General features: G+C 38.1%; 1 protein-coding gene and 1 pseudogene across 2 annotated transcripts in view; one reads left to right on the top strand and one right to left on the bottom strand.

Annotated features, from left to right (window-relative positions):
- LOC111143378 (family with sequence similarity 102 member B) overlaps nt 1–26,749 on the bottom strand; it is an 83,947-nt gene that overhangs the window by 29,017 nt on the left and 28,181 nt on the right. The window contains exons 1-2 of one of the 2 annotated variants that reach the window (XM_022497082.1): nt 13,998–14,043; nt 10,558–10,678 (exon numbers count right to left, since the gene is read on the bottom strand). In XM_022497082.1, coding sequence (XP_022352790.1) covers nt 10,558–10,629 — 72 coding nt within the window. In that variant the 5' untranslated portion in view covers nt 10,630–10,678; nt 13,998–14,043. Of the gene's footprint in view, nt 1–10,557; nt 10,679–13,997; nt 14,044–26,749 lie in introns of those variants that run through there. The other variant, XM_022497081.1, reaches the window with a different exon arrangement.
- LOC111143379 lies at nt 1,372–2,449 on the top strand (annotated as a pseudogene).

Here is a 26,749-nt window from a genome sequence, read left to right as displayed (position 1 = left end):
CAACTATTTGGATGGCTACCCTACCCCCATCCCCCAAATTGTCAGAAGCTTAACTGAGAATTTAACTTAAATCTGAAAAAGGGAAATGGTAAGAAGACAAGCTAATTTTTAATCTATTCTGAAGAAGAAATTGCCAGAAAGTATCCTAGATGCACTGTAAGAACCCAAATCATCAAAGAAAGGTTAAATTATTTACTTATTAGTAAGCACGTGAATGAAATTGTGGAAAGATTTTATTAAGAGTTGAAACTCCCGCCCCAAAGACAACTACTGTTACCAACTTTTAGGAACAAACCCAAAGATGCCTTTTACTCAAATGTACCATACTACACACACTGCTATTTTTTTTCTTTTAAAGATTTTATTTATTTGACAGAGAAAGAGACCGCAAGAGAGGGAACACAAGCAGAGGGAGTGGGAGAGCAGACTTCTTGCAGAGCAGGGAGCCAGATGTGGGGTTCGATTCCAGGACTGTGGGATCATGACCTAAGCTGAAGGCAGACGTTTAACTGACTGAACCACCCAGGTACCCCTACACACACTGCTTTATATCTTACTTTCTTCTACTTATATATGATATTGTCCATGTTAATATAAATATACATATGTGTGTATGTGTGTACATATATATATACACACACACACAAATAATACCCATGTTAGTATAGTAGACTCCCTCCTAACTAATGTGAACAAGACTGGCAAAAGTAAAAAATAATAAAAAAATGTATAGGCATCTTGACATTTTATTTGAAACACGTAACTATACAATAATTTGCCAAATCTCTGGATTTAGGACACTGCACAGTTGTGAGAATTAAGTGTAAAACACTTAGAACAAAGCCCAGCATACAATATATCCTGTATGTGTGTTTGCCATTACAATTAGGGTCAGAATCTCCTCTCCCGACTCACTTTAAAAAAATTAGTTTTAGGTTACAACACAGTGATTTGACAATTCCAAATATTACGCAATGCTCATCATGGTAAGTAGAGTCACCATCTGTCACCATACAAAGCAATTACAAAATTAGTAATGATATTCCCCATGCTGTACTTTTCATCTCTGTGACTTATTTATTTTATGACTGGAAGTTTGTACCTCGTAATCTCCTTCACCTACTTCAACCATCCCCTCATCCCCCTCCCTTCTGGCAGCCACCAGTGTGTTCTCTGTACTTATGATTCTGTTTCTGGTTTGTGTTTGTTTTGTTTTGTTTTTTAGATTCCACGTAGAAGTGAAATCATACAGTATTTGTCTTTCTCTGATATTTCACTTAGCACAACACCCTCTAGGTCCATCCATGTTGTGCAAATGGCAAGAGTTCATTTTTTTGAATACCATTTCCATCTTTAAAGTAATGAATCTAAGCTCTCTGCTCCTCCCTGTTTGACAGACAGCTACATCTTACAGTGCAGTGCCAGCTGTGTCCCTAAGACACAATGGTGAACATCATAATAAATGGATTTGGCTTTACTGGGCACCTGGTCACCAGGGCTGCTTTTAACTCTGGCAAAGCGGATACTGTTACCATCAATGACCCTTCATTCACCTCAACTACATGGTCTACATGTTCCCGTATGATTCTACCCACAGCAAAGTCAATGGTACAGTCAAGGCTGAGAACAGGAAACTTGTCATCCATGGCAAACCTATCTCTATCTTCCAGGAGTGATACCCTGTCACCATCAAATGGGGTGATGCTGGTGCTGAGTATGTTGTGGAGTCCACTGGGGTCTTCACCACCATGGGGAAGGCTGGAGCTCACTTGAAGGGTGGGGCCAAGAGGGTCATCATCTCTGCCCCTCCTGCTGATGCTTCCATATTTGTAATGGGCATGAACCATGAGAAGTATGGCAACCCCCTCAAGACTGTCAGCAATGCCTTCTGCGCCACCAACTGCTTGGCCCTTCTGGCTAAAGTCATTCTTGACAACTTTGGCATCATGGAGGGACTCATGATTCATGACTCCATGCCATCAGTGCCACCCAGAAGACTGTGATGGACTCTCTGGGAAGCTGCCGCATGATGATTGAGAGAGACTACCCAGAACATCATCCTTGCTTCTACTGGTGCTGCCAAAGCTGAAGGCAAGATCATCCCTGAAGTGAATGAGAAACTCACTGGCATGGCCTTCTGTGTCTCCACCTGCAACACGTCAATCATGAATCTGACCTACTGCTTGGAGAAAGCTGCCAAATATGATGACATCAAGAAGGTGGTGAAGTGGTGAAGCAAGCATCAGAGGGCCCCATCAAGGGCATCCTGGGCTACAAAGAGGACCAGGTTGTCTCCTGTGACTATAATAGTGACACCCATTCTTCCACCTTTGATGTTGGCATTGCTCTCCAAGACCACTTTGTCTAGCTCATTTCCTAGTATGACAATGAATTTGGCTATAGCAACCAGGTGGTGGACGTTATCATCCACATGGCCTCCAAGGAGTAAGAGCCCCCTGGACCATCAGTCCCAGCAGAACAAGAAGAGGGAGGCCCTCAGCTGCTGGGGGTTCTTGCCCTAACTCATCCCCCAACATATTGAGAATCTCCTGACCTCTGAACAGTTTCCATCCCAGACCCCATGAAGAAGGGGAGGGACTTGGGGAACCCTACCTTGTCATGTGCCATCAATGTACCATGTACCATGTACCCAGCACCTCCCTCCCCCAAAAAAGTGGTGAATTGAAATAAGATGAGCAGCAATCTATGGTAAACTCAATTATTTATGAATATTTGCTGCCCTTCCCCTTTCCTGTCCCACTGATGTCTGGCGTGGCCATGCCACTAAATCTGCCCCATTATGAATTATTGAATTATTCTTACTATGTTATTGTCATATCCCTTAAGAGCACACTTCACTAAATAAAACAAAACTTTCTCCAGATGATCCTTGTCTCTTCTAGCTAATTCTTTGCTTCCCTCTACAGCTAAACTGCTCAAAAATTTTTCAATTTGCTGTATTCCCAATCTCTATTCGATCTACTTCTAACAGGTTTTTGTCCTCATTTTCCCCTCTGCAATGGTTCTTAAGATTACCAATGTTGTCCATTTTTGTTAAAGCCCAAAAGCTCCATCTCACTTAACCTCCCAAGAACATCTGACAAACTTGGCCACTCCACCTCCTTTCTTACATGATTTTCTTTTCTAACATTCCATTGTGCCACAATTACCTGGTTTTACTCCTATCTCACTGGCTGTTCCTTCTCACTTCCATTTGCTGGACCTACTTCTGTATTCAACCTCTGTAGAAAGAATGCTAGTTGTACTCCAACTATCCATTCCTCTGCTCTCTGAAGTAACAGAAAACTGTATTTTTATGTGGGCATCTGGCACCCCAAAATAATGACAATAATTTAAAATTTTTTTTAATTTAAATTCAATTTAAGTAACATATAGTGTATTATTAGTTTTAGAGGTAGAATTCAATGCTTCATCAGTTGCATACAACACCCAGTGCTCAGTACATCACATGCCCTTCTTAATACCCAATCCCAGTTACCCCATCCCCCCACCCACCTCCCCTTCAGCAACCCTCAGTTTGTTCCCTATAGAGTCTCTTATGGTTTGCCTCCCTGTTTTCATCTTATTTTATTTATCCTTCCCTTCCCCTATGTTCATCTGTTTTGTTTTTTAAATTCCACATACAAGTGACATCATGTGGTATTATGACAACATTTTCTACCTTCCTGTTGTGCTATGGCAGTGTGACTAAGAACTCACCAAAAGGATGTAAGAAGTGATACATATGAATTCTTGCTCATCTCCTGCTAACTGTAATTTATACTACCTCTGAGTGTTGGAATGATCCAGGATTTGTTTAGGGCTTGTTATCTTCTACGTCTATACTTTCCCCCATTCAAGTCTGTAGTTACTGTTTTGTTTGTTTGTTTTGAGAGAGAGAGAGAGGGAGAGGGAGAGGGAGAGAGAATCCCAAGCAGGCTCCATTCTCAGTGTGGAGCCTGATGTTGGGCTCCATCTCACAACCCTGAGATCATGACCTGAGCCGAAACCGAGATGGACACTTAACTGACCGAGCCAACCAGGCATCCCAGACCTGTAGCTTTAAATAAAAACTGTATGCTGGAAACTTTCATGTCTCTGTCTCTAGTTTGACTTCTCCCCTGAGTGCCAAACCGGTACCTTTAAATGACTACTGGACATTCCTACTTGGTATCTCATAGACACTTCCAATGTGACATGACCAAAATAGGCCTGCTGATTTCTGCTTATCAGTCCCCAAAATTATTTCACTCTGAGCTCTTGTCACTTCAATAAATAGTATAATTATCTTCTTATATGCTCAGGCAAAGGTCTAAGATTTATCCTCAATTTTTACCCCTCATTTACCACATCCAATCCATTAGTGGGGGTCTACCTCCAGAAATACATCCCAAATTATACAGTCTCTTTGGTTATAACTCCATGGCAATATAAGCATTATTCACCTGAACCATCCCCACCACCTATGTGGTCTATCTGCAATGCATCCTCTACACAGTATCAAAACTGATCTTTGAAGATCATATCTCTCCTTAGTAAAATCCTCAAATGGATTCCAACTGTATTTAGAATAAAATCCAAACTCCTTACCATGTCCTATAGGGCCCTATTCGATCTAGTGCCTCCATCCTCATCACCAAGAACTTTCCCTCTCCATCTTTTCCATCTTCCAACCTGATTGGTCTTCCATCATTTAAACATGACAGATTTGGGACGCCTGGGTGGCTCAGTGGGTTAAAGCCTCTGCCTTCGGCTCAGGTCATGATCCCAGGGTCCTGGGATGGAGCCCCACATTGGGATCTCTGCTCCCAGGGAGCCTGCTTCCCCCTCTCTCTCTGCCTGCCTCTCTGCCTGCTTGTGATCTCTGTCAAGTAAATAAATAAAATCTTAAAAAAAAATTATAGATTTGTTGTTTAACCTAAATGGGGTTTATAATACTTTTCAATCTGTGGCTTGATATTTTTCATCTTTTTAGAACATTCTCAGCCACAATCTCTTTCCACTCCCTCTAAGGCTCCAATTACATATATTAGACCTTTATACTATTTCTCATGTCTTAATTCTTTTTTGTATTTTCTACTCTCCGTGATTTTGTCTGGGTATTTTCTTTTGTCTTATTTTCCAGTTTACCAAACCTCTCTTCAGTTTTGGTAAGCCTGCTGTTAAAGCCATCTGTTGAGATTTATTTTTATCTATTTAGCTTTATTTATTATTAAAAATAATTTTTTTAGGGGCACGTGCACCCGAATGTTTATAGCAGCAATGTCTACAATAGCCAAACTATGGAAAGAACCTAGATGTCCATCAACAGACGAATGGATAAAGAAGATGTGGTATATATACACAATGGAATACTATGCAGCCATCAAAAGAAATGAAATCTTGCCATTTGCGACGACGTGGATGGAACTAGAGGGTATCATGCTTAGCAAAATAAGTCAATCAGAGAAAGACAACTATCATATGATCTCCCTGATATGAGGGAGAGGAGATGCAACATGGGGGGTTAAGGGGGTAGGAGAAGAGTAAATGAAACAAGATGGGATTGGGAGGGAGACAAACCATAAGTGACTCTTAATCTCACAAAACAAACTGAGGGTTAATGGGGGGAGGGGGGTTGAGAAAGGGGGGGTGGGATTATGGACACTGGGGAGGATATGTTCTATGGTGAGTGCTGTGAAGTGTGTAAACCTGGCGATTCACAGACCTGTACCCCTGGGGATAAAAAATATATTATATGTTTATAAAAAATAAAAAAAAAAATAAATAATTTTTTTAAAGTAATCTCTACACCCAACATGGGGCTCAAACTCACAACCCCAAGACTAAGAGTCCCATGCTCTACCAACCAAGCCAGCTGCGTGCCCCTTGTCTATTTATTTTAAATTTTAGTTATTTCATTTCTCAGTTCTAAAATTCAATTTTTTTTATAGTTTCTGGTTCTCCAATAAAATTCCCCATATTGTTCACTCATTATAGTTTGTCTCTGATCTTCCTAAAACCTGTATCTTCCATGAGTCTGTTTTCATTATCTATTTTCCTTTTGATTTTTGGTCATGCAGTCATGTCTTTTGGATGCTTGGTAATTTTTGATTTTGATAACTTAATTTAAGGCTCAGAATAATGTTATTTTCCTTCAGAGAAGATACATATTTGCTTCTGGCAAGTTCTGAAAGGGGCAGATCACCTTCATATAAGCAGGGATTAAGCTGATTAGAAGCTAAGTTTCAATCTTTGTATAGGCTGACCTACATCCACTACACTCCTTCTAGGCTGAAACTCTTAGGGAGCCCCAGTGAAAAGTTTGGGGTATTTACAAAGGCCCTTCCTGCTGATGGGTACTGGACTCCAGTTTTTGTCCCTTTAGTCTTGTAAAATTGCTGGGATCTCAGCTAGCTTCTCCTCAGCCATTGCTTTCAGCTCAGCTTTTTAACCATTGCTTGCAACTTAGCAAATGCTTTGAGGGGAAAAAGCAACACCAAATGTCAGGCTCATCTCTTTATCCTTCCCTTGTCTATGATTCTAAACTTCCTAAGTCCTTTCTGCCTTGGCAGCTTCTGATGTCTTCAAGCAGCTTTTTAATATTGTGTCTAACTTTTCTGGCTGTTTTCAGAGGGACGGGTGGTCTTTAATAAGCTGGTACATTAATTTCAGAAACATAAATCCCCAGGTTTATTATAATCTTGGGGCCTGTTATGGATTGCATTGTGCATTTCTCCTCCTACTCCGCCCCCTGCCAAGATATGTTGAAGTCCTAATCCTCAGTACCTTGGATGTGATCTTATTTGGATATACATAGGTAATCCAGTTAGAATATGGTCTTAATCCAACATGACTGGTGCCCTTATTTAAAAAAAAAAAAAAAAGAGATCTGAACATAGTCACAGACACACACAGTAGGAAGACGATGTGAAGACACAAAAGGAGAAGGCAGCCATATAACTGGAGTGCAGCATCTAGAAGCCAAGGAACGCCTGAACTACCAGAAGTTAGGAGAAAGGGATGGAACAGTTTCTGGATCCTTTACAGCATGGCCCTGCTGACACCTTGATTTTCACTTTTGACCTCCAGAACTAGAAGACAATACCTCTGTGCTGTTTTAAATTACCCAGTTTGTGGTACTTTGATAAAGCAGCTCTAGAAAACTAACACAGGGCCTTTTTACTTTCAGGTATGGGATAGTTACTTTCATGTGCCAACTTGCTGGGCCATGGGGTGCCTAGATATATGCTTAAACACTATTTCTGGCTATGTCTGTAGGGGTGTTTCTGGATAAGATTAACATTTTAATCAGTCGAGGAAAGAGGAAAGCAGATTGCTTTCCTCAGTGTGGGTGGGCATCATCCAATCTGCTGAGGGTCTGAATAGAAGAAACAGGCTGAGGAAGGTTAAATTCGCTCTCTTTACCTGACTGTTTGAATTAGGACATCAGTTTTCTCCCACTTTAAGACTAGGACTTACACCATCAGCACTCCTAATTAAATTAACTCAGGCTTTGACTTGAAGTTACACCATTAGTTTCCTGGTTCTCAGCCCTTGGACTGAGTGAGACTGGAATTACACCATCAGCCATCTTCAGCTTGCAGATGGCAGATCGTGGGAGTTCTTGGCCTGTGTACACCAATTCCTTATAATAAATCTATATCTATATAGCTACCTCTCCACTCTATTGATTCTGTTTCTGTGGAGAACCTTGACTGTATTAGTTAATACAAGGTCCTACTCCTTTAAGAATGGTCTTTCCCTAGATCTTTACATGGGTGCCTCCTCTTCAAGTGTTACCTTTCAGAGACGTCTCCCCTAATTTTCTAAAATGATTTCCTCTCCCTGAGTTATTCTCTATTATCTCATTGTATTTTACATACAACACTTATTACCATCTGAAAACAATTTTATTTGGTTATATGCTTACTCTCTATCTTTCCTATCACTCTTTTCCCCAGCTCCAACCAGACAACAGAGTCCTTGAAGGCAGAAACTCATTCCAGTTCACCACTGTCCTTTCAGTGCCTAGAATAGTATCTGGCACTTTCAGGAGCTCACATATTTGTTGACAAGTGATGGACTGCTTCCCCATGTCCTAGGCAACAGAGTGCCTTATCAAACTTTTTGATCTTTGTTAAATTTATAGGTAAAAAATGGTGCCTTATTTGTAGTTTTAACATACATGAGTGAGATTGAGTAATTTTTTGTAGGTTTGAAAGCTATTTATATTTTCCACTTTGTGAAATACATATTTCATCCTTGCCTATTTTTCTAAAGGGTTATTGATCTTTTCTTCTTATTTGAAGGAGCTCTTTCCCTCCCAAGGAAATTAGTCCTCTGACATGGTTTGCAGATGTTTTCCCTTAATTTATAGCTTTGCTTAAGGTACTTTTTCTTGCAATGCATAAAATGTTCATATAGATGAGTTTACTAATTTTTCTTTATGGGTTCTTACTGTTATTGTCATGTGGCCTTTTCTATTTTCTCATTGGTTGAAAGATAGCAAGACTGGAGTAATTCCCTTGGATCTAAAGATGGGCGCCATATGGTGAAGATGGCAGAGCTACTCTACCAGCCCAGGATCCCTAGGCTATTACCCAAGAAAGACATAAACTTCTGTCCTGTTTACGTCATTGTATATTTGGGTATCTAATTCAGCAGTTTATTGTATGTGCCCTAACTAATACACCAAACCATCACAATCTGAGGAACTGGTTTGTTTCACCTACCTTAAATTACAAAATAATTAGTTGTTTGTTTTCTTGTAATAGACTGAGTGTCTTTAATTAGCAGTTACACTTTACTCTAAAATGGTTATATGCTTTCTTTTTATTAAAATTCAAAGACTGGTCATCTTTCAAAAATTATGAGAACTCCATTTAGTAAAGTTTTCAATATGAGTTGCAGCAGCAATTAACACAGAAGGAGAAGGTAGGATGCTTTACTCCTATCTCAGTTAATCCTCATAACTTTTAGAGAAAGCAATTATTATACTCTTAGGTTAGATGAAGAACCTGATTTTGAGGAAGTCAGAGAACTGCCTAAGGACTCCCAGTTAATAAGCAGCATATCTGGGACTCAAACCTAGGTCACTATGATGACATACACACTTTCACTGCATTATCCTTCCTTTAGGGAATCCTTGATGCAATTATTATTATTTTTTAAAATATTTTTAAAATTTATTTATTTGTCAGAGAGAGAGAGAGCGCACAAGCAGGGGCAGTGGCAGTTAGAGGGAGAAGTAGGCTCCCCACTAAGCAAGGAGCCCCATGTGAGACTCGATTCCAGGACCATGACCTGAGCCGAAGGCAGACACTTACCGACTGAGCCACCCAGGGGTCCCCGTTATGCAGTTATAGCTGCTCCAATTTAGACTGTTTTACAGGTCTATTTTCATTAAAGACTTAAAACCAATAAAATGTATATATGTATTTACATCTTAACTGAGTAGATTAAGCAATATAACAAAATATAGCTACACACAATACAGTGCTATCGATTCACTCAAAAAGTAGAGAAAGTAAATTAAAAATACAACTTTTCATCTGATAAAGAAGGACTAAGACTGGAAAGGAAAAGAACAAGGCAAGGGACTCTTGCTTTTCATTCTAAGTTCTTCCCTTTATTTTTGAACATGTATATGTATTATATTGGTAATTTAAAAAATGTATATAAGATGTAGGGGCACCTGGGTGGTTTAGTCAGTTAAGTGTCTGCCTTTGCCTCAGGTCATGATCCTGGGGTCCTGGGATTGAGCCCCACATCATCGGGCTCCCTGCTCAGTGGGGAGTCTGCTTCTCCCTCTCCCTCTGCCTCCTACCTTTGCTGCTGGTGTTATCTCTCTTAAATAAATAAATAAAATCTTCTAAAAATGTGTATAAGATGTAACATAAAGGTTACCTTTTAAAGCCAATAGTTTCATTCACCTGTAGTGGTTACAAATGGATTCCCTCTTTTTCACCCCCAGAAAAGGAGGATCACATATTTCTATATATATTAAGTTGACCCACCTGAGATTACCATCTTTGTAGGTTACTAGGAACATGCCTCAACCTAACGTGGAAAGGAAATGATATAAAAAACAAAACAGGGCCTTGGAATTAGAAAGATTTTTGTTTGAGTCCCATTTTGCCATTTCCTAGCTATGTGAATTTGGGCAAATGATAACCTTTCTGAACTTGAGTTTTCCCGAAATTACAAAAAATAACACCTGTTTTCATGATTGTTTTTAGACATAATATATGTAAAGTTCCTCAAATAATGCCTAACAATGAGAAATTTAATGAATGGCAGGATAAAGATAGATAGAACCCCCCACCCCCTAAATAATACAAATAGATCAATACTTCACTGTGTATTGATAGTGAGGTAAGTTTCTTGAGTAATACTTTATGACTTCAGGTTTTCTTAAATCCTATTTGTCACAGTAATTTATATTATTGCTGCAAGTGTGAAGTGGAATTACATGTAACAGTTCTAACGATGAAGTAGAGCTAAATAAAGTTAGTCAGTGACTATGGGACTAATTATGGTTTCTGAAAGGGGAGAAGTAATTGGCTATTTTTATACCTTCCTCACAGATACTCTGTAGATACAAGGATCCAGGATGCCGGTCGCGGCGCTTGCACTCATTTTGCACATAAACGAGAACTTCTTCCTCCAGTGAACACAGTTTGCTTGTACCACTTCCCTGAATGGGGAAAGGGGAGAGAAACAATTAATTCCTATTCAAGATGGGTTAAAAAAAGCACACACACTCTTTCACTCAGGTCTAGAATGCAAAAGTGACAGATTAAAAGCCAGTATTTGGAAACATGAAGAAAACAAACTTCTAACAATGTGATCTGAAAATCTCTAGAAGGTTTTAATTATCCACAGAAACTTAAATTTTTTAAAAAAAGTGGAATTACTTATCAATTTACATCAATATAAATTGAAGCTTCACTACTTATTCATTTAGCACATAATACATATGTATTTCTGGTGTGCTGGTTATGTGCTAGGTGTCTGAGATATGAAGACGAGAACAACAGTGTTCCTAACCTTATAGGGCTTGTAGTTTACAGTTAGTATCAGAGACAGAAATGTAAACAAATACTTATTATGAAATGAACTACTGCTATAGTTTTACTCGTGTTCCAGGCATAATAGCTATAGCAGCTACCACTTGCTGTCAGCTTACCCCATGGTATTTAAGCTCACAGCAACCCTAGGAGGTAGCTGGCATCCACTTTATAGATAAGAAAGATGAAGCCCAAGGAGAAAAGTTAACTCAAGGTCATTTAGGCAGTAAGTCCTGGCACTAGCATTCAAACCAGGACCGTTTAACTCAAAAGCCTACTTGTCCACAAAGGAAAGTTTGTATTTTCCCCACAAACTCTGCTCTTTCAAGTTTCTAGGATTTTGTACCTGCTGTTCCGGCTACTGTTTTGTGTAAGCGTAGAGGGCTTGGCCGTCAAACGGAAGGACAATTATTCCTCCAACAGTTAGAAAAGAAAGGCAAAGGGTGAAAATAAAGAAAAAACTGGAGAAACCAAAAGGGAAAGGCAAGAGATCCCAGGTTGAATAATTTTTTTATTTTCTTAGGAAAGGAAAAGGTGACGTTATTTCTATAGAATGACAGGAGATGATGAGTGAGTTGAAAATTTAGATAAAGGTTGAGGACAGTTAGGAATAACTGATGTGATGAATGTGACAGGCAACTGGTAGCTGCCTCAGTGAATAAAATGAATTTGTACTGGGACCAATCAGTCTGGTTTTATGGATTTGTCTATCAACATACAGAAATCCAAGAACAGGAATTACAAAGCGAAAAATCATTTAAAAACCATAATCAAGTATGTTTTTATATGTGGTATGCACATGCATGTTTACTTAGACACATATAAATAGACACACAAAGAGGAGAGGAGGGCATGTATTTTATTATAGGTTTCAATGTGATAACTTTAGACATTTTTTTTTTTTCATTAGGAACCTTTAGTGATTGGGGCATCTGGGTGGCTCAGTTGGTTAAGCGTCTGATTCTTGGTTTCAACTTGGGTCATGATCTCAAGGTCATGAGATGGAGCCCTAAATTGGGCTCCATGCTTAGCAGGGAGTCTGTTTCTCTCCCTTTCCCTCTTTGCACCCCCCCCAACTTGTGTACATTCTCTGTCTCTCTCTAAAATAAATAAAAATCTTTAAAACAAACAGGAAAGGTATATTTACAGAAATACTGATCTAGTTTGGCTAGAGAGTAGAGGAAGGCAACATTAAGTCTGGTGGGCTTGGGAAGAGATTAAAAATTTAGCACAGCATCATAATGTGAGCAGATAACTGAAATTATAGCGTAGAACAGAGATGAAGAATATGTTTTCATAAAAAATGTGACATTAAGGGGTGCCTGGGTGGCTCCGTGGGTTAAAGCCTCTGCCTTCGGCTCGGGTCATGATCCCAGGGTCCTGGGATCAAGCCCTGCGTTGGGCTCTCTGCTCAGCAGGGAGCCTGCTTCCAGTCCTCTCTCTCTGCCTGCCTCTCTGTCTACTTGTAATCTCTGTCTGTCAAATAAATAAATAAAATCTTAAAAAAAAAAAAAAAGATGTGACATTAAATCTTAAAGGAAAAAAAATACACTTCCATAACCTTCTGTTCCCATAATGAAAGCATATCAAAGTATAAATATCTCTGGTAAAGGTAAATATTTAAACAAATACAGAATAATGTAATATTGTAATAACGGTGTGTAAATTGCTATTATGCAGTATAAAAGGTCCTTCTTAAACTCTTCCAAAAGACAGAAGAAAGTACTTTGAAATTTATTTTATGAGGCCAGCATAACTCTGATACCAAAGCCAAAAATACCACAAAAAAAGAAAATTAAAGGCCAATATCCCTGATGAACACAGATGCAAAACTTTTAATAAAATACTGGTAAACTGAATTTCATAACACATTACAAGAATCAGCCTATGCAAATCAGTGTGATAAACCACAGTAAAAGAAAGATGAAAACCAGATGATCACATTATCAGTGCACCTGGGTGGCTCTATTGGTTAAGCATCTGCCTTTGGCCCAGGTCACAAAACCAGGATCCTAGGATCGAGCCCTACATTGGGTTCCTTGCTTGCTCAGCAGGTAGCCTGCTTAGGTCATGATCTTAAGGTCCTGGGATTGAACCCCATTGGGCTCCCTGCTCAGAAAGGAGTTCTGTTTTTACCTCTCCCTCTGCTTCCCTACCCTGCAACTTGTGCTCTTGCAAGTTATCCCTCTCTCAAGCATAAAATTTTAGAAAAAGAAAGAACTTCAATAAGCAATGTTACTTTATACCTCAAAGCTAGAAAAAGAACAAGCTAAGCCCAAAGTTAGAAGGAAGAAAATAATAAAGATTATCACAGACATAAGTTAAATTAAAAAATAGAAAAAAAAAACCAAAAAACCAAAAATAAGAGTTGACTTTTTTTTTTTTAAGATTGTATTTATTTATTTGACAGAGAGAGAAAGAGACAACAAGAGAGAGAACACAAGCAAGGGGAGTGAGAGAGGGTGAAGCAGGCTTCCTACTGAGCAGGGAGCTCAATGTGGGGCTTGATCCCAGGACCCTAGGACCATGACCTATGCTGAAGGCAGTTGCTTAACCAACTGAGCCACTCAGGTGCCCCAAGAGTTGATTTTCTGAAAAAGAAATAAACAAAATCAAGAAACTCATAGCTAGCCTAAGAAAAAAAGAGAGAAGACAATCAGGAATGAAAAGAGACATTAAAACAGATGCTTCAGAAATAATAATAAAAAAAAAAACAGAAGGGACTATTATTAACAGTTATATGCTAACAAACTAGATAATCTAGAAGAAATCAATAAATTCCAAAAAACATACAACTTACTAAACTGAACCAAGAAGAAACTGAAAACTTGAACAGATCAATAACAAATAAGGAGAATGAAACAATAATCAAAAACTTCTGAACGACCACCACCACAAAAAGCCCAGGACCAGGTAGTTCTTGGGTGAATGTTACCAAACACTCACAGGACAATTTTCACCAATCCTTCTTAAGCTCTTCCAAAAAATAGGGGAGTCTGCTTCTCCCTCTGCCTGATGCTCCCCTTGCTTCTCTTTCTCTCTGTCAAATAAATAAAATATTAAAAAAAGAAAACCACATGATCACCTGAATAGATGAAATTAAGCACGCTTTTTCTGCAGCATCCACTCATGATAAAGACTTCCAACAAAACTGGTATAAGAGCAACTAACCTCAATATGAAAAGCCCATAGCTAACATCATAATCAGTAAGGAAAGCTTGAAAGCTCTTCATCTAAGATCTAGTGCAATACAAGGATGCCCTCTCTCACCATTTCTATTCAATATAGTACTAGAAATCCTAGCTAGAGCAATTAGTCAAGAAAAGAAATAAAAGCAAACAAATCAGAAAGAAAGAAGTAACAATAGCTCTATTTGCAGATGATATGATTGTATATGTAGAGAACACTAAAGACCCCTCCCAAATGCAAAATAAAAAGAAAAAAATCTGCGGTACTTCTATACATAAACAATGAACTACTTGAAAAGAAATTAAGGAAACAATCCCATTCACAACAGCAACAAAAAGAATACCTAGAAATAAATTTAACCAAAGATATGAAAGACTTGTACACTGAAAATTATATAACATTGATGAAAGAAAGTAATGAATATATAAATAAATGGGAAGACAGCCTAAGATTAGAAGAATTAACTGCTGAATGGTCCGTACTACCCAAAGTGACATACAGATTCAACGAAATCCGTATCAAAATCCCAATGGGATTCTTTATAAACTAGAAAAAAATACCCCCCAAAATTCCTGTGTAATCACAAAAGACCCCAACTCAGTCTTGAGGAAGAACAAGGCTGGAGGCATCACACTTTCTAATTTCAAAATGTATTACAAAGTCACAGCAATTAAAAAAATATGGTATTGGGGGGGAACCCCCAGAAATACAGACCAGTGGAACAGAATAGAGAGCCCAGGAAAATTCCACTCACTCACACTCAACTGATCTTTGACAACACTGCCAAGAAAACATAATGGAAAAAAGACAGTGGTGCGAGAAAGACTGGTTATTCACAATCGAAGAATGAAATTGGACTCTTATACTACATATAGAAATCAATACAAAATGGATTTAAAAACTTAAACATAGGGGCGCCTGGGTGGCTCAGTGGGTTAAGCCTCTGCCTTCGGCTCAGGTCATGATCTCAGGGTCCTGGGATGGAGCCCCGCATGGGGCTCTCTGCTGAGCAGGGAGTCTGCTCCCCACCCCACCCCCGTCTCTCTGCCTGCCTCTCTGCCTACTTGTGGTCTCCATCTGTCAAATAAATAAATAAAATCTTAAACAAAACAAAACAAAAACTTAAACATAAGACCTAAAACAGTAAAACTATTAGGAAAAAATAGAGAAAAAGCTTCTTGACATTGGTCTGGGCAATGATTTTTTGGGTATAACACCAAAAAGCACAGGCAACAAAAGCACAACTAGGTAAATGGGACTGCATCAAACTGAAAAGTCTGCAGAGCAAAGGAAATGATCAACAGAATGAAAAGGCAACTTATGGAATGGGAGAAAATATTTTCCAACCGGATATCTGACAAGAGGTTAATGTTTCAAATATATAAGAAACTCAAACAGCTCAATGGCAAAAACAAACCAAAAAACCTCCATACAACACAATTTTAAAAAATGGGCAAAAGACCTGAATAGACATTTCTCAACTGAAAATACAACCCCAAAAGATATATGATAGTAATCACTAATCAATAGGGAAATGTAAATCAAAACCAGAATGAGATATGACCTCACATCTATTAGAGTGGCTTTTACCAAAAAGACAAAAAGTAAGTGTGGTTAGAATGTGGAAAAAAGGGCACGTGGCTGGCTCAGTTGGTCAGGGTCCTGAGATCAAGCCCTGTGTCGGGCTCCCTGCTCAGTGGGTTGTCTGCTTCTCCCTCAGCCCCTCTCTCCCACTTGCTCTGTCTCTCTCTCAAAAATAAATAAATAAAATCTTAATAAATAAATAAATAAAATCTTAAAAAAAAAAAAAGAATGTGGGGGGAAAAAGAACTCCCCTATATGGCTGATGGAAATGTAAATTGTTTATAGCCATTATGAAAAACAGTATGGCAGTTCCTTAAAAATTAAAAATAGAATTACCTTATGATCCAGCAATCCTGTTTCTGGATACATATCAACGGAAATGAAACTGACATCTTGAAGAGATATTTGTGCTCCCATGTTCACTGCAACATTGTTCATAATAGCTAAGATATGGACACAACCTAAGTGTCTGTCAAGGGATGACTAAAGAAGGTATGCAACACACACACAAAGGAATGTTATTCGGCCACAAAAAAGAAGTAAATGTGGTAACATGGGTTAAGGGTGGAGGACATTATGCTAAGTGAAGAAGTCAAACACAGAAAGACAAATATTGCCTGACTTCACTTATATGTGGAATCTAAAATAGTGGAACTCAATGACTAGGATGGAGGTAGCCAGGAGTTAGAAAGTGGAGAAATAGGGAAGATCTTGGCCAAAGGGTACAGAATTCAGTTAGGCAAAATGAGTAAGTTCTAGAGATCTAAAATACCTCATGGTGACCATAGTTAACAATGCTGTATTGCATATTGCTAATTTGCTAAAAGAGTAGATCTTAAATGTTCTCACCAGAAAAAACAGGTAACTATGTGAGGTGATGGATATGTTAATTAGCTTGATTGTGGTCATTTTAGAATGTTTACATAAATCTAAACATCTCAAGTTACCTGTTCTAAAATATTTATTTAAGAAATTATAAAACAATAAATTTTAATTATTTTAATTATATTTATATTTACTTATAAATATAAATATTTATTTATATTAAATATATTAAATATATATTTATTTATATTAATATACACATTTATATTTATATAAATATAAATAAATATAAATATTTATAAATATAAAACAATAAATATTTAATTATTTTATTTAAAATATTATTTATTTATTTATTTATTTATTTAAGAGAAAGAATGCAAGAGTGAGAGTGCACACATGACTAGGGGGAGGGGCAGAGGGAGAAAGGGCAAATCCCAAGCAGGCTCCCCACTGAGTGCAGAGCCCAACACAGGGCTTGATCCCAGGACCCTAAGATCATGACCTGACCTGAAATCGAGAGCTGGATGCCCAACTGACTGAGCCACCCAGGTGCCCATCAAGTTGTACATCTTAAGCATATATAATTAATTTGTTAATTAGACTTCAATAAAGCTAAAAAATAAAATATTATGGATGAAATGTTTTGTGCACATTTTTGTATATATTGTACATATTTTTCATGACCTGTATAGCCCCACCCAACGAAGCCACAAATAAGCTCAGATCCACTTGCTAGGAATTAAGACACTATCCAGACACATGAATACTGTCTCCCAAGTAGTAGACTGACCTATACGCTAAGACTCGGGAGCAGGTTCTTATGTGAAAGTAAGAAAGTAAGGAGCCAAGAGATCAGGTTGGGGTGAATTAAGGCTATGAAAAGTGTACATGATCATTAATTAACTCATGATATCACACAACAAAGAATCCTTACTGGAGGACAAACTCAGAAATGGCGAAGGCAAAAATAACAGCCAAGCAAAACACTCTGGACAATACACTGCCAACCACAGTAAACACTAGATAAATAGTTGTTGACTGAATAAATAAATATCATGCATCAGTCACAAATAAACAGTCCCAACTACCGACTCCTGCCTATGTTATTTCACAATTATTCCTAAATCAACCCCTTTTCTGTGTCTAGCAACGCTACCCTCATTCAGTCCTTCAATAGCTCTTCCTTGAAATATGGCAACAGCCTCTTAAATGATCCTCACTCAAATCAACCTTTCTCATTGCTACTAGAGAGCTCCTTCGAAGAAACAAATTTCATAATGTCATTCCTCTGTTTAAAATCCTTCTTCACTGAAGGGGGGTCTGAGTGGCTCAGTCAGTTAAGTATCTGACTCTCAGTTTCAGTTCAGGTCCTGATCTCAGGGTTGTGGGACTGAGCCCTGCATTCCAACTCTGTGCTCAGTGCAGAGTCTGCCTGAGAGTCTCTCTCCCTCTGGCTCTCCCCCTCACTCTCTCTCTACAGTAAGTAAATAAATTTTTTAAAAAATAATAAAATCATTCACCACTTCCCCATATCTTGGAGGATTAGCTCCAACCTACTTAACATTGCCATGATTAGGTTCTGCTTATCTTTAGTCTCTTGACCCTGTCTGTCTCATACAGCTTGTCATTCCCCATGTACTTCACACTATTTCTCATTTGTATGCCCATTTGTATGTTCATGAGGTTTTCTTTCCTCTGTATGCCATCTACTCTCCCTTTCAACTTTCTACATTCACCCATTTAATTCTTACTTAAGAATTAAATGACCTGCTCTAAGAATCATTCCCCAACTCAGGTTCAGATGAAAGCCTGGTGTCATGTCTGCCTTGGTTCCCGTGAATGCCTCAGTGTCTGCCATTCTGTATCCTTGGGTACTGCCACCCAGGGGAGGGGCTGCCAAGAACTGGACAAATTGGCTTCCTCCCTCATTCCATTCAGTCCTCATCTCCCAGGATGCAGTCCTACTTTCCTTTTTTCTCTGCCTTGTCTCTGGCAGATGCTTCTATGATTACATATACTTCAAATGAACCAATATTTGAAACAACTTTTAAAAAATTACAAGCTTAAAAATAGCTGTCCTTTCTTAAAAGGAATTCAAGTAGAAAAAGATGATAATTTAGGGGATCTTTTTGATTTTATGTCATGAGAGTAATAGCCCTGGAATATTAAACAATTTCTCTAAAAAAGAAAAAGTTTTGCATGCCCAAGGCAATTACTCAGATTTTTTTGTGATAATATTTAATGTGTACACATGCACACAAATATACATGCACATACACACAGCTGCCAGAAAGCTGTCCAAACTACAAAAACAAACAAAAAAAGTGGCAAAGCTAGTTCGTGACAGTTTGTTATACTGATGGGTTACCATGGAAACAAACTCAGACTACTTGGCAACTGAGACAAAAGTCACATTTAGTAATGTTTTCCGTTATATGAGTCATTAATTTCCTATGAGTTTTATATGGTTGCTTAACCACTTTCAAGAAACAAAGCAAAAGAATAGGATTTGTGTTGATACTGTGGAAAGTCAAGTATTTCTAAGATAAACGATAAAGTTGCTGATTGTAAAATACATAAGCAAAGGACTTAAAAGATAAATGTTGCTACGACCACTGTTTATCCTCCAAGATTAAAAAAAAGTCTAAAAAGTCTTTAAAAAATTAATATAAAGTGAAAATTATGGATCCTTTTTTTATAACTTAGTTACTATACCAGCAAACTGCATTTTTAATATTCTAAGAATAACTTGTATATGTATAATCTACACATATATTTAAAATTATGCCATGCCTTGGTAATTTCAAGTATTTTAAACTTTTTAGAAACAGGGATCAAAAACTGCTGTAAGGAATGCAAGCTGTTTTGCCAGACAATATTATTGCATGGAGGTTAGGGCTTATATCCAGAGCCAGTCTGCTTGGGTTCAAATCCTGCCTCTGCTACTTGTTAGCTGTCATACCGGGCACATTCCCTAACCTCTCTGAACTTCTGTCCCCTCCTCCACGAAACAGGGGTGGTAATAGTACCTACACCTCAAGGCAGTTTTTGGAAACTAAGTGAATTATTACACACAGTGTTTGGAACAGTGTCTGGCTTACAGTGGATCTCAATAATAAATGTTAGAAGTTGCTATTATTAAGAATATAAGTAGTTCTAAGTCTACCTACATTTGTCCACCAGAGAGAAATAATGATTAAATTTATAAGTAGGGAATTTTCTTCAACAATCAAAGGAAGTTTCTATTTTCTAAGTGATATAGATTCATAAGAAAATGAACCTTTGGGAACTGAAGCAAAAAATATATATATTTTAAGACTCCAACAATAAATTAGATCTGTAAAACTGTGACTTTTAGTTACAACACTAAGCATATATGAATCTCTTGCACTCTAGAGGCATTTTTGACTTGTGTAACTGGGTGGACAGTACTATCATTCAGCAGAAAAAACTGAACACGGGATTTTCATTCATTCATTCATTCATTCATTCATTCATTCTGCTGGTAGTGTTTGTGAAGGAAATGATGATCCAGAGTTTGGACATTTTGAGGTTGAGGAGCCTGAGAGTCCCTCATTCAGAAATGTCCAGTAGGTAGACAGATATATAGACCTAGAATTCAAAAAGAGCACACAGCTAAAAGTACAAATGTTAAGTCCTTGGCACGTTAATGGTTATTGAGATCATGGGTATGGATAAGGCCATTCAGGGAGAGTGGGTAGAGCAGGAAGGTACGAGGGAAGAGTCTGGAACTCTAGGGAACACTGATATGTAAGGTATGGGAGGAGAAAGGGGCAGGCAAAGGAGACCAAAGGGTAAAGGGAGAAGCAAAGGAGATCCTGTTGTTACTGAAACCAAGGAAAGGATTTTTAAGAAGGCGTTGCCCAAGAATATCAATTGTTTCAAAGAGGGCATGTAAGATAATGATGAAAAAGCAGCAAAAATGAAGTCACTGAGAACATGGAGAACACCAGCAAGTGTAGTTTCAATGCAAAGGTGAGGGTGGAAGGCAGATCACTCTAGGAGGTAGAAATAGTAGTAGTAGAGTGGAGAAAACGAGGTGGCAGTCGGATAGGGACATGGGGTAGAAAGAAGATTTCAACTAACATGCAGGAGATTTAAGCATGTTTTAGCACTGATAGGAAACAACCACTAAAAAGAAAAGTCAAAGATTTGAGGGGGTATGAATAATGGCACCAGGGCGGACCCATCTTTGAGAATGTCAAAAGGGATGTGAATTGAACAATAGTTGGGGCTCAACAGAAGAAGGGGATCCTCTTTCATCATGAGGAAGGGAAGAGAAAACATGCTCTAATGCAGGCAAGTTTGTCCACAGATCACTGTTCATTGCCCAGAATTTTTCCTTTTCCTTTTTTTTCTTTTTAAGATTTTGTTTGAGAGAGAGCAGGAACTAGGTGGGCAGGAGGAGCAGAAGGTGAGGGAAAGAGAGAATCTCAAGCGGATTCCCTGCTGAGCATGGAGCCTGATGTGGGGCTCCATCCCACAACCCTGAGATGATGACCCGAGTCAAAACCAGGAGTCAGATGCTCAAGTGACTGAGCCATCCAGGCTCCCCAACCTAGAACTGTCCTGGGTTCATTTAGAGACATTTCATTTAGAGACACACACTGCTACTTGGCATACAGTAAGTCCCCAAATAAATGTTTGAACACTTAAATGTTCATAATCTGAATATATTTAAAAAAAATCTTTATAGTCACATGCAAGAAAGATTGTCATTCAGTGATTTAGCAGATGTCCTAACAGGACAAGTCATATTTTTAAAAGTATGCAAAATTATGCCAATATTTATAGTATGATAACTGAGTAGTTGTTTTTATGAGTAAAATATGAATTTATGTTTGCCAAAAGAGACATGTATTTAAGTTCCCATATATATATAGTCATAGATTATTTTTTCTATATACTTTTTGGTCACATTTCTAAGCATTTTATAGAAACCATTAGAATAATATAAAAAGGAAGACTAGCACCCAGTTCAACTGTCAGTTAACACACAGTTTTTCTATTTGTAACTTCTCAGCTTAATAGCCAGTGAAAGAAAAGCAGGATGATATATAGAAAGAGCAAAGGATAGAAAATAAAGATATTTTCTATTATGAACTAGATAAGTGAGTTGTAACTAGTCACTTAACCTAACACTTCAACATCTTCATTTAGAAACAAGTGTTAAAGTAGATGCTAAAATTTCATGATTCTCATGTATCAAGTATTTTTGACAAGAATTTTTTTAAAGATTTTGTTTATTTATTTGACAGAGAGAGAGAGATCACAAGGAGGCAGAGAGGCAGGCAGAGAGAGGAGGGGAAGCAGGCTCCCTGATGAGAAGAGAGCCCAATGTGGGCCTCAATCCCAGGACCCTGAGATCATGACCTGAGCCGAAGGCAGAGGCTTAACCCACTGAGCCACCCAGGCACCCCTAACAAGAATATTTTATCACCCAAGAAAATTAATTTGTTTTGCTGTAAACATACACATTCTATATAGCATTACTTCCCTACTTTCTAGAAAGGACAGTAGAGATGAAGGAAACAATTAAAAAAATGGAAGTAACAGAGAAAAACCCATTCCTAATGTAAGGAAAGACCTTATACTACAAATTTAAGAATACACAGGATAGTTTCAGAAAATTTAATGAAAATTACATAGAACTTTAGGGAAAAAAAAAAAAAAAAAAAGGAGCTGCCTCAGCAGCAGCTGGCCAACAGGACCTCCAAAGTCTCTGTCTGGAGCAAGGTGCTGCAGAGCGATGCAGCCTGGGAGAACAAGGACGAATTTTTAGATGCAATCTACTGGTTCCAACAGATCATCCCTGTGGTCCTAGGTGTCATTTGGGGAGTGTTACCATTGTGAGGTTTCCTGGGAATAGCAGGATTCTGCTGATCAGTGCAGAAGTCCTATACCTCTAATTCAGCAACTACCTATAGATAGGTGAGAAAGAATATGGTGGCACATGGGAGCTCACAAAAGAAGGGTTTATGATATCTGTTGCCTTGGTCATGGTCATTTGGATCATTTTTTACACTGCCATCCACGATGAATGATGGTGTACAGAACCCACCTGCTCTCTGTTTGGTCGAAAGGAACCTCACAGTTACAGCACACAAATGGGATTGTCAGGGGACCCTGGCCATGTGGAACCTGGAAGACCCATGTTTCCTGGACCAAGAATCAGTGTGTTGGGCATCAGTGTTTTCTGCAAAGGTTGTGATCTGAAACTTTTTAAGGGAAGCGTTTCTAAATTGTCTACTACCAACCATTTCTTCTTGGATATCATCATGAAACACATGTTTGCTGATGGGAGCTGTGGTTTAATTTGATACACCTCTGGATCCAAATGAAGCATTAAACTGTCCTTCTCACTTCTCCACCAGGTATACAGTTTTTAAACTATCAGTGGCATTTCAAGTCCTCTGCAAACAGCGTGGTTGTATGTGTGTGGGCCAAAGCACAGTAGAAGCAGCGTCTAATAACAGTTCCACTGTAGAATGTTTTCGGGTACTTGAATAAGTCAAAATTTTAAATTGAGGAAAAAAAAGAAAACTACACAAAGCTTCCCTATTTCAATAAGGTGAAATCTTTCATGAACACATGTACTTAAAATTAAGTTATATACATAGGAATGAAAATATGTTCTCTACAACTCTTAAAGGGAAAAGGGATTAACTTCACAGAACTAATAAGCAGATGTGAACTGTGGATTCTATGCCTAGTCCAAACTACCCATTGTGTTTGAAGGAAAAAAGGATATTCTGTCAGACACGCAAGGACTAAAAATACCCAAACAACAAAGCAAAGCAAAGCAAAGCAAAAAGTTACTACACAGGTATCCTTTCTAAATAAGACAAGAATGTTGTACAAGAATAAGAATCATGAATTAAAAGACCTTAAGAATCAAAAAAAGGGAAAGAAACCAAGTTACTGAGTTACCTATTCTTTCAAAAATACTTTGCTTTTGAACAAAAGGACTTTTTGTTCTCTCTGAATAGTCTAAAAACGTGTAAAAATAACAGCTGTAACAGCTTGGATCTTCCACCACATATTCAATTAGCCACTTTCCACATCAAGAAATGGCATGGTTCCATTTTGTCTGTAGATTAAATGGCCAATTCTTCAACTACATCCTCAGCCCTCACGGCCTGCCCTTAACCTCCCAAATTTGATTCCCTACAATTTACTTTCACCGACTCTTCACTAAACTGAATTACCCACTATGTCCTACCTGGGCTTTATGTCCCTGCACTGCACACCTGCCTTTGGGATATTTTCTCCTTTGGGGTGCCTCCCAAATGTGCTCTGTTCTTTTCCTACCATCCAACCCGATCTACACAGTCTACTGGGGAGGGAAAAAAGTTTAGGCTCAGAAGACTTGGGCTCAAGTCTAGTTTCTTTTTCTTTTCTTTTTTTTTTTTTTAAAGTAGGCTTCATACCCAGTGTGGAGCACAGTGTGGGGCTTGAACTCATAATCCTGAGATCCAGACCCGAGTTGAGATCAAGAGCTGAAACTTAACCGATTGAGCCACCCAGGTACCCAAAAATCAAATGATATTTAATTTATATATATGTTATATAGATAAGTCATATATAAAATATAAATAATTACTTACATTATTCATATATAAATCATATATCTATAGTACTATTATTTTACATATATATAGCACTGTGTAAAGAACAAAATGTTGTGAATCCAGACTTCACTCAAAAGCTTTTTCTATGATACAATTCCTGAGTCCCTGGGTAAAATTATTCTCTTGTTTTGATAAATTCCTGAGACATTTTATATGTGTCGGGAGCTGCCTTGCAAATAAAAGATATTGAGAGCAAGAAAGATGGGACTTCAGTGAAGTTTTGCTGTGTGTTACGGAAGTACTCCCACTTGGGTATTTTCACAAGCATAATTATTGAAAGGAAACTCTGGAGTATTAGAGGAGGTTTATTTGCTTCAGTAATATTAAGTAGTAAATTTAAAAGAAAATGCACGCCCATTAGGACTGATTTGGAGATACAGATAAGGAGGAGAAGAATGTAGAATGCTTATATTCTTGAGATCTGGAGTGAAATGAGCCAGTGACACAGCTGGAATGCGACAAAACAGCAGGAAAACTGTGCTGTGAAGGCTCTATTCTGGCTGTCTTGGTAATTCTTAAAAATAATGTTAATGGTATAATAGTGAGGAAAAACTAATGTAAAACGAGTGAATTAAAATAAGTCATGGCAACAGTCTGGTGAGTGCTACTTTGAAGGGAGGTCTGGGGACGAGAGGGAAGAGGGGAGATAGCTGGATGGCAGCAAAAGGATGCAGTCCAGGGTAGAACAGAGAAGGACAATACTGAGCCTGTGGGCTGGGAGATTTCTTGATAGCAGAAACCCGGGGTATCTCCGGCTGACAGTTACCACAGTCAGTGTAAGCTCCGTGATTATGCATCATACTGCGTTGCTTGACAGGTCTGATACCATTCCTCACATGGAAGGAAACCCCAGGGGGACCAGAAAAGGTGAGTTAGAAAAACTACAATGAATATTTAAATAGCTTCTCAACTTTTTTTTTTTTTTGGATGCTGGTTTTATATGGGTGACCTTAGCAAAAATAACTCTCAAAATCATTTTGGTTTACTTGGCACTCATACATAGTTTCTCAAATGAGGAGCTGGCAAGAGCTAATACGGCAGGTATTACTGAATTCCTGGTTGTTTCATGAAGGCTTACACTGTGTTAGTATAATGAGAGCGCTTATAGGGTTCAGTTGTCTATAATTACAAATGCTTAGCATTAGTAACTTAATCACTGAGTTAATTTTTTCATGAACAGAAATCAATTAATAGAAATTGTAAAGGACATTTACAGTTGTTTATAAAAAGTACTTCACTAATTTAGCCTGTGAGCAAAATTTGGATCTAATTATTTTCTTTTGCAGGGACTATGAACAATCTTTTCTATGTTCCTGGGACTGTTATTTCTAAAATTGTCTCTGCCTTGGACGCAGAGAAAATAGTGATGTTTCTAGGACACTCCAAGGAAGACAGTCATTTGAGCTTTCTGAAAGTCATTCCTTACACATATGAAATGACCAAAATGCGGAGACCTTCGTGTCCAGGCTGATAACCTCTCTGTGTAATAAGGGGTGTTTGTGTTTGTAAAACAAAACACAAAACAAAAACAAGACCCTATGGGACCCTGACCTGGCCTCAAAAGATAACAAGATAAAAATGTTAACAATCTTTTAAAAAAAAAGTTAACAATTTTATGTTTAGACACCAGCACTAGAGAATTCCCAGAAATAGCTATTGAAATATAGCTGCAGTCTTTAAACAAGGAAATATATAGAATTTTAACTAGAAAGAAAATGTCACTAAATGAGTTTATTCCAATGCTATGCTAATGATGACTCACTAAAATGAAATGAAGCAAACATGTAAGGTCCAAAATCAATACTATGGTTACTTCCTCATTTCATTAAGATAAAGTAAGACTTGGGTGTAAGCTAGTTTCTAAGCCACAATGTTTGGGAATAGCATTTGATTAGGGAAAGCCTGAGAATTTCTTCTGAAACTAGTAAATAGGTTTCAGGAGAGGAAAAAATAATTGGTTTTTTTTTTTGATATAACAGAAAGGTGTTCAATCATGGGTTTGTTTTAAATATTTCTACCTCTATTTTCTCTTACACTGTTTCTTCGCCCCAACCTAGAATGTTTGGGTCTCCATTCTAAAAATAAATACATAAAACTACTGTTCTTTCCTGTTTCCCCCTTTTAACTAATTCACTTTTCTCCTCTTCATTAACAAAGTTCCCAAAAGCACAGTTACACTCAATACTTCTGCTGCTTCACCACTTGCCCACTCCCTGACTTCCTGAAACTTGGATTCTGCTCCTATGACGCTAACGAAACTACACTCTGAAATTCACCACTGAACAGCCACATGTGAAAGAATGAAATTAGACCACTATCTTACAGCATACGCAAAAATTAACTCAAACTGGATTAAAAACTTGAACATAAGACCTGAAATCATAAAACTCCCAGAAGAAAACACAGGTAGTGAGCTCCTTGACATAGTTCTTGACAATGAATTTT

The sequence above is a fragment of the Enhydra lutris genome, unplaced genomic scaffold (assembly GCF_002288905.1).
Source record: "Enhydra lutris kenyoni isolate GAN:26980312 unplaced genomic scaffold, ASM228890v2 scaffoldscaffold9, whole genome shotgun sequence".
NCBI lineage: Eukaryota > Metazoa > Chordata > Mammalia > Carnivora > Mustelidae > Enhydra > Enhydra lutris.
Note: the sequence above shows the minus strand (reverse complement) of the source record. Positions and strands in the feature narration are given on the sequence as shown.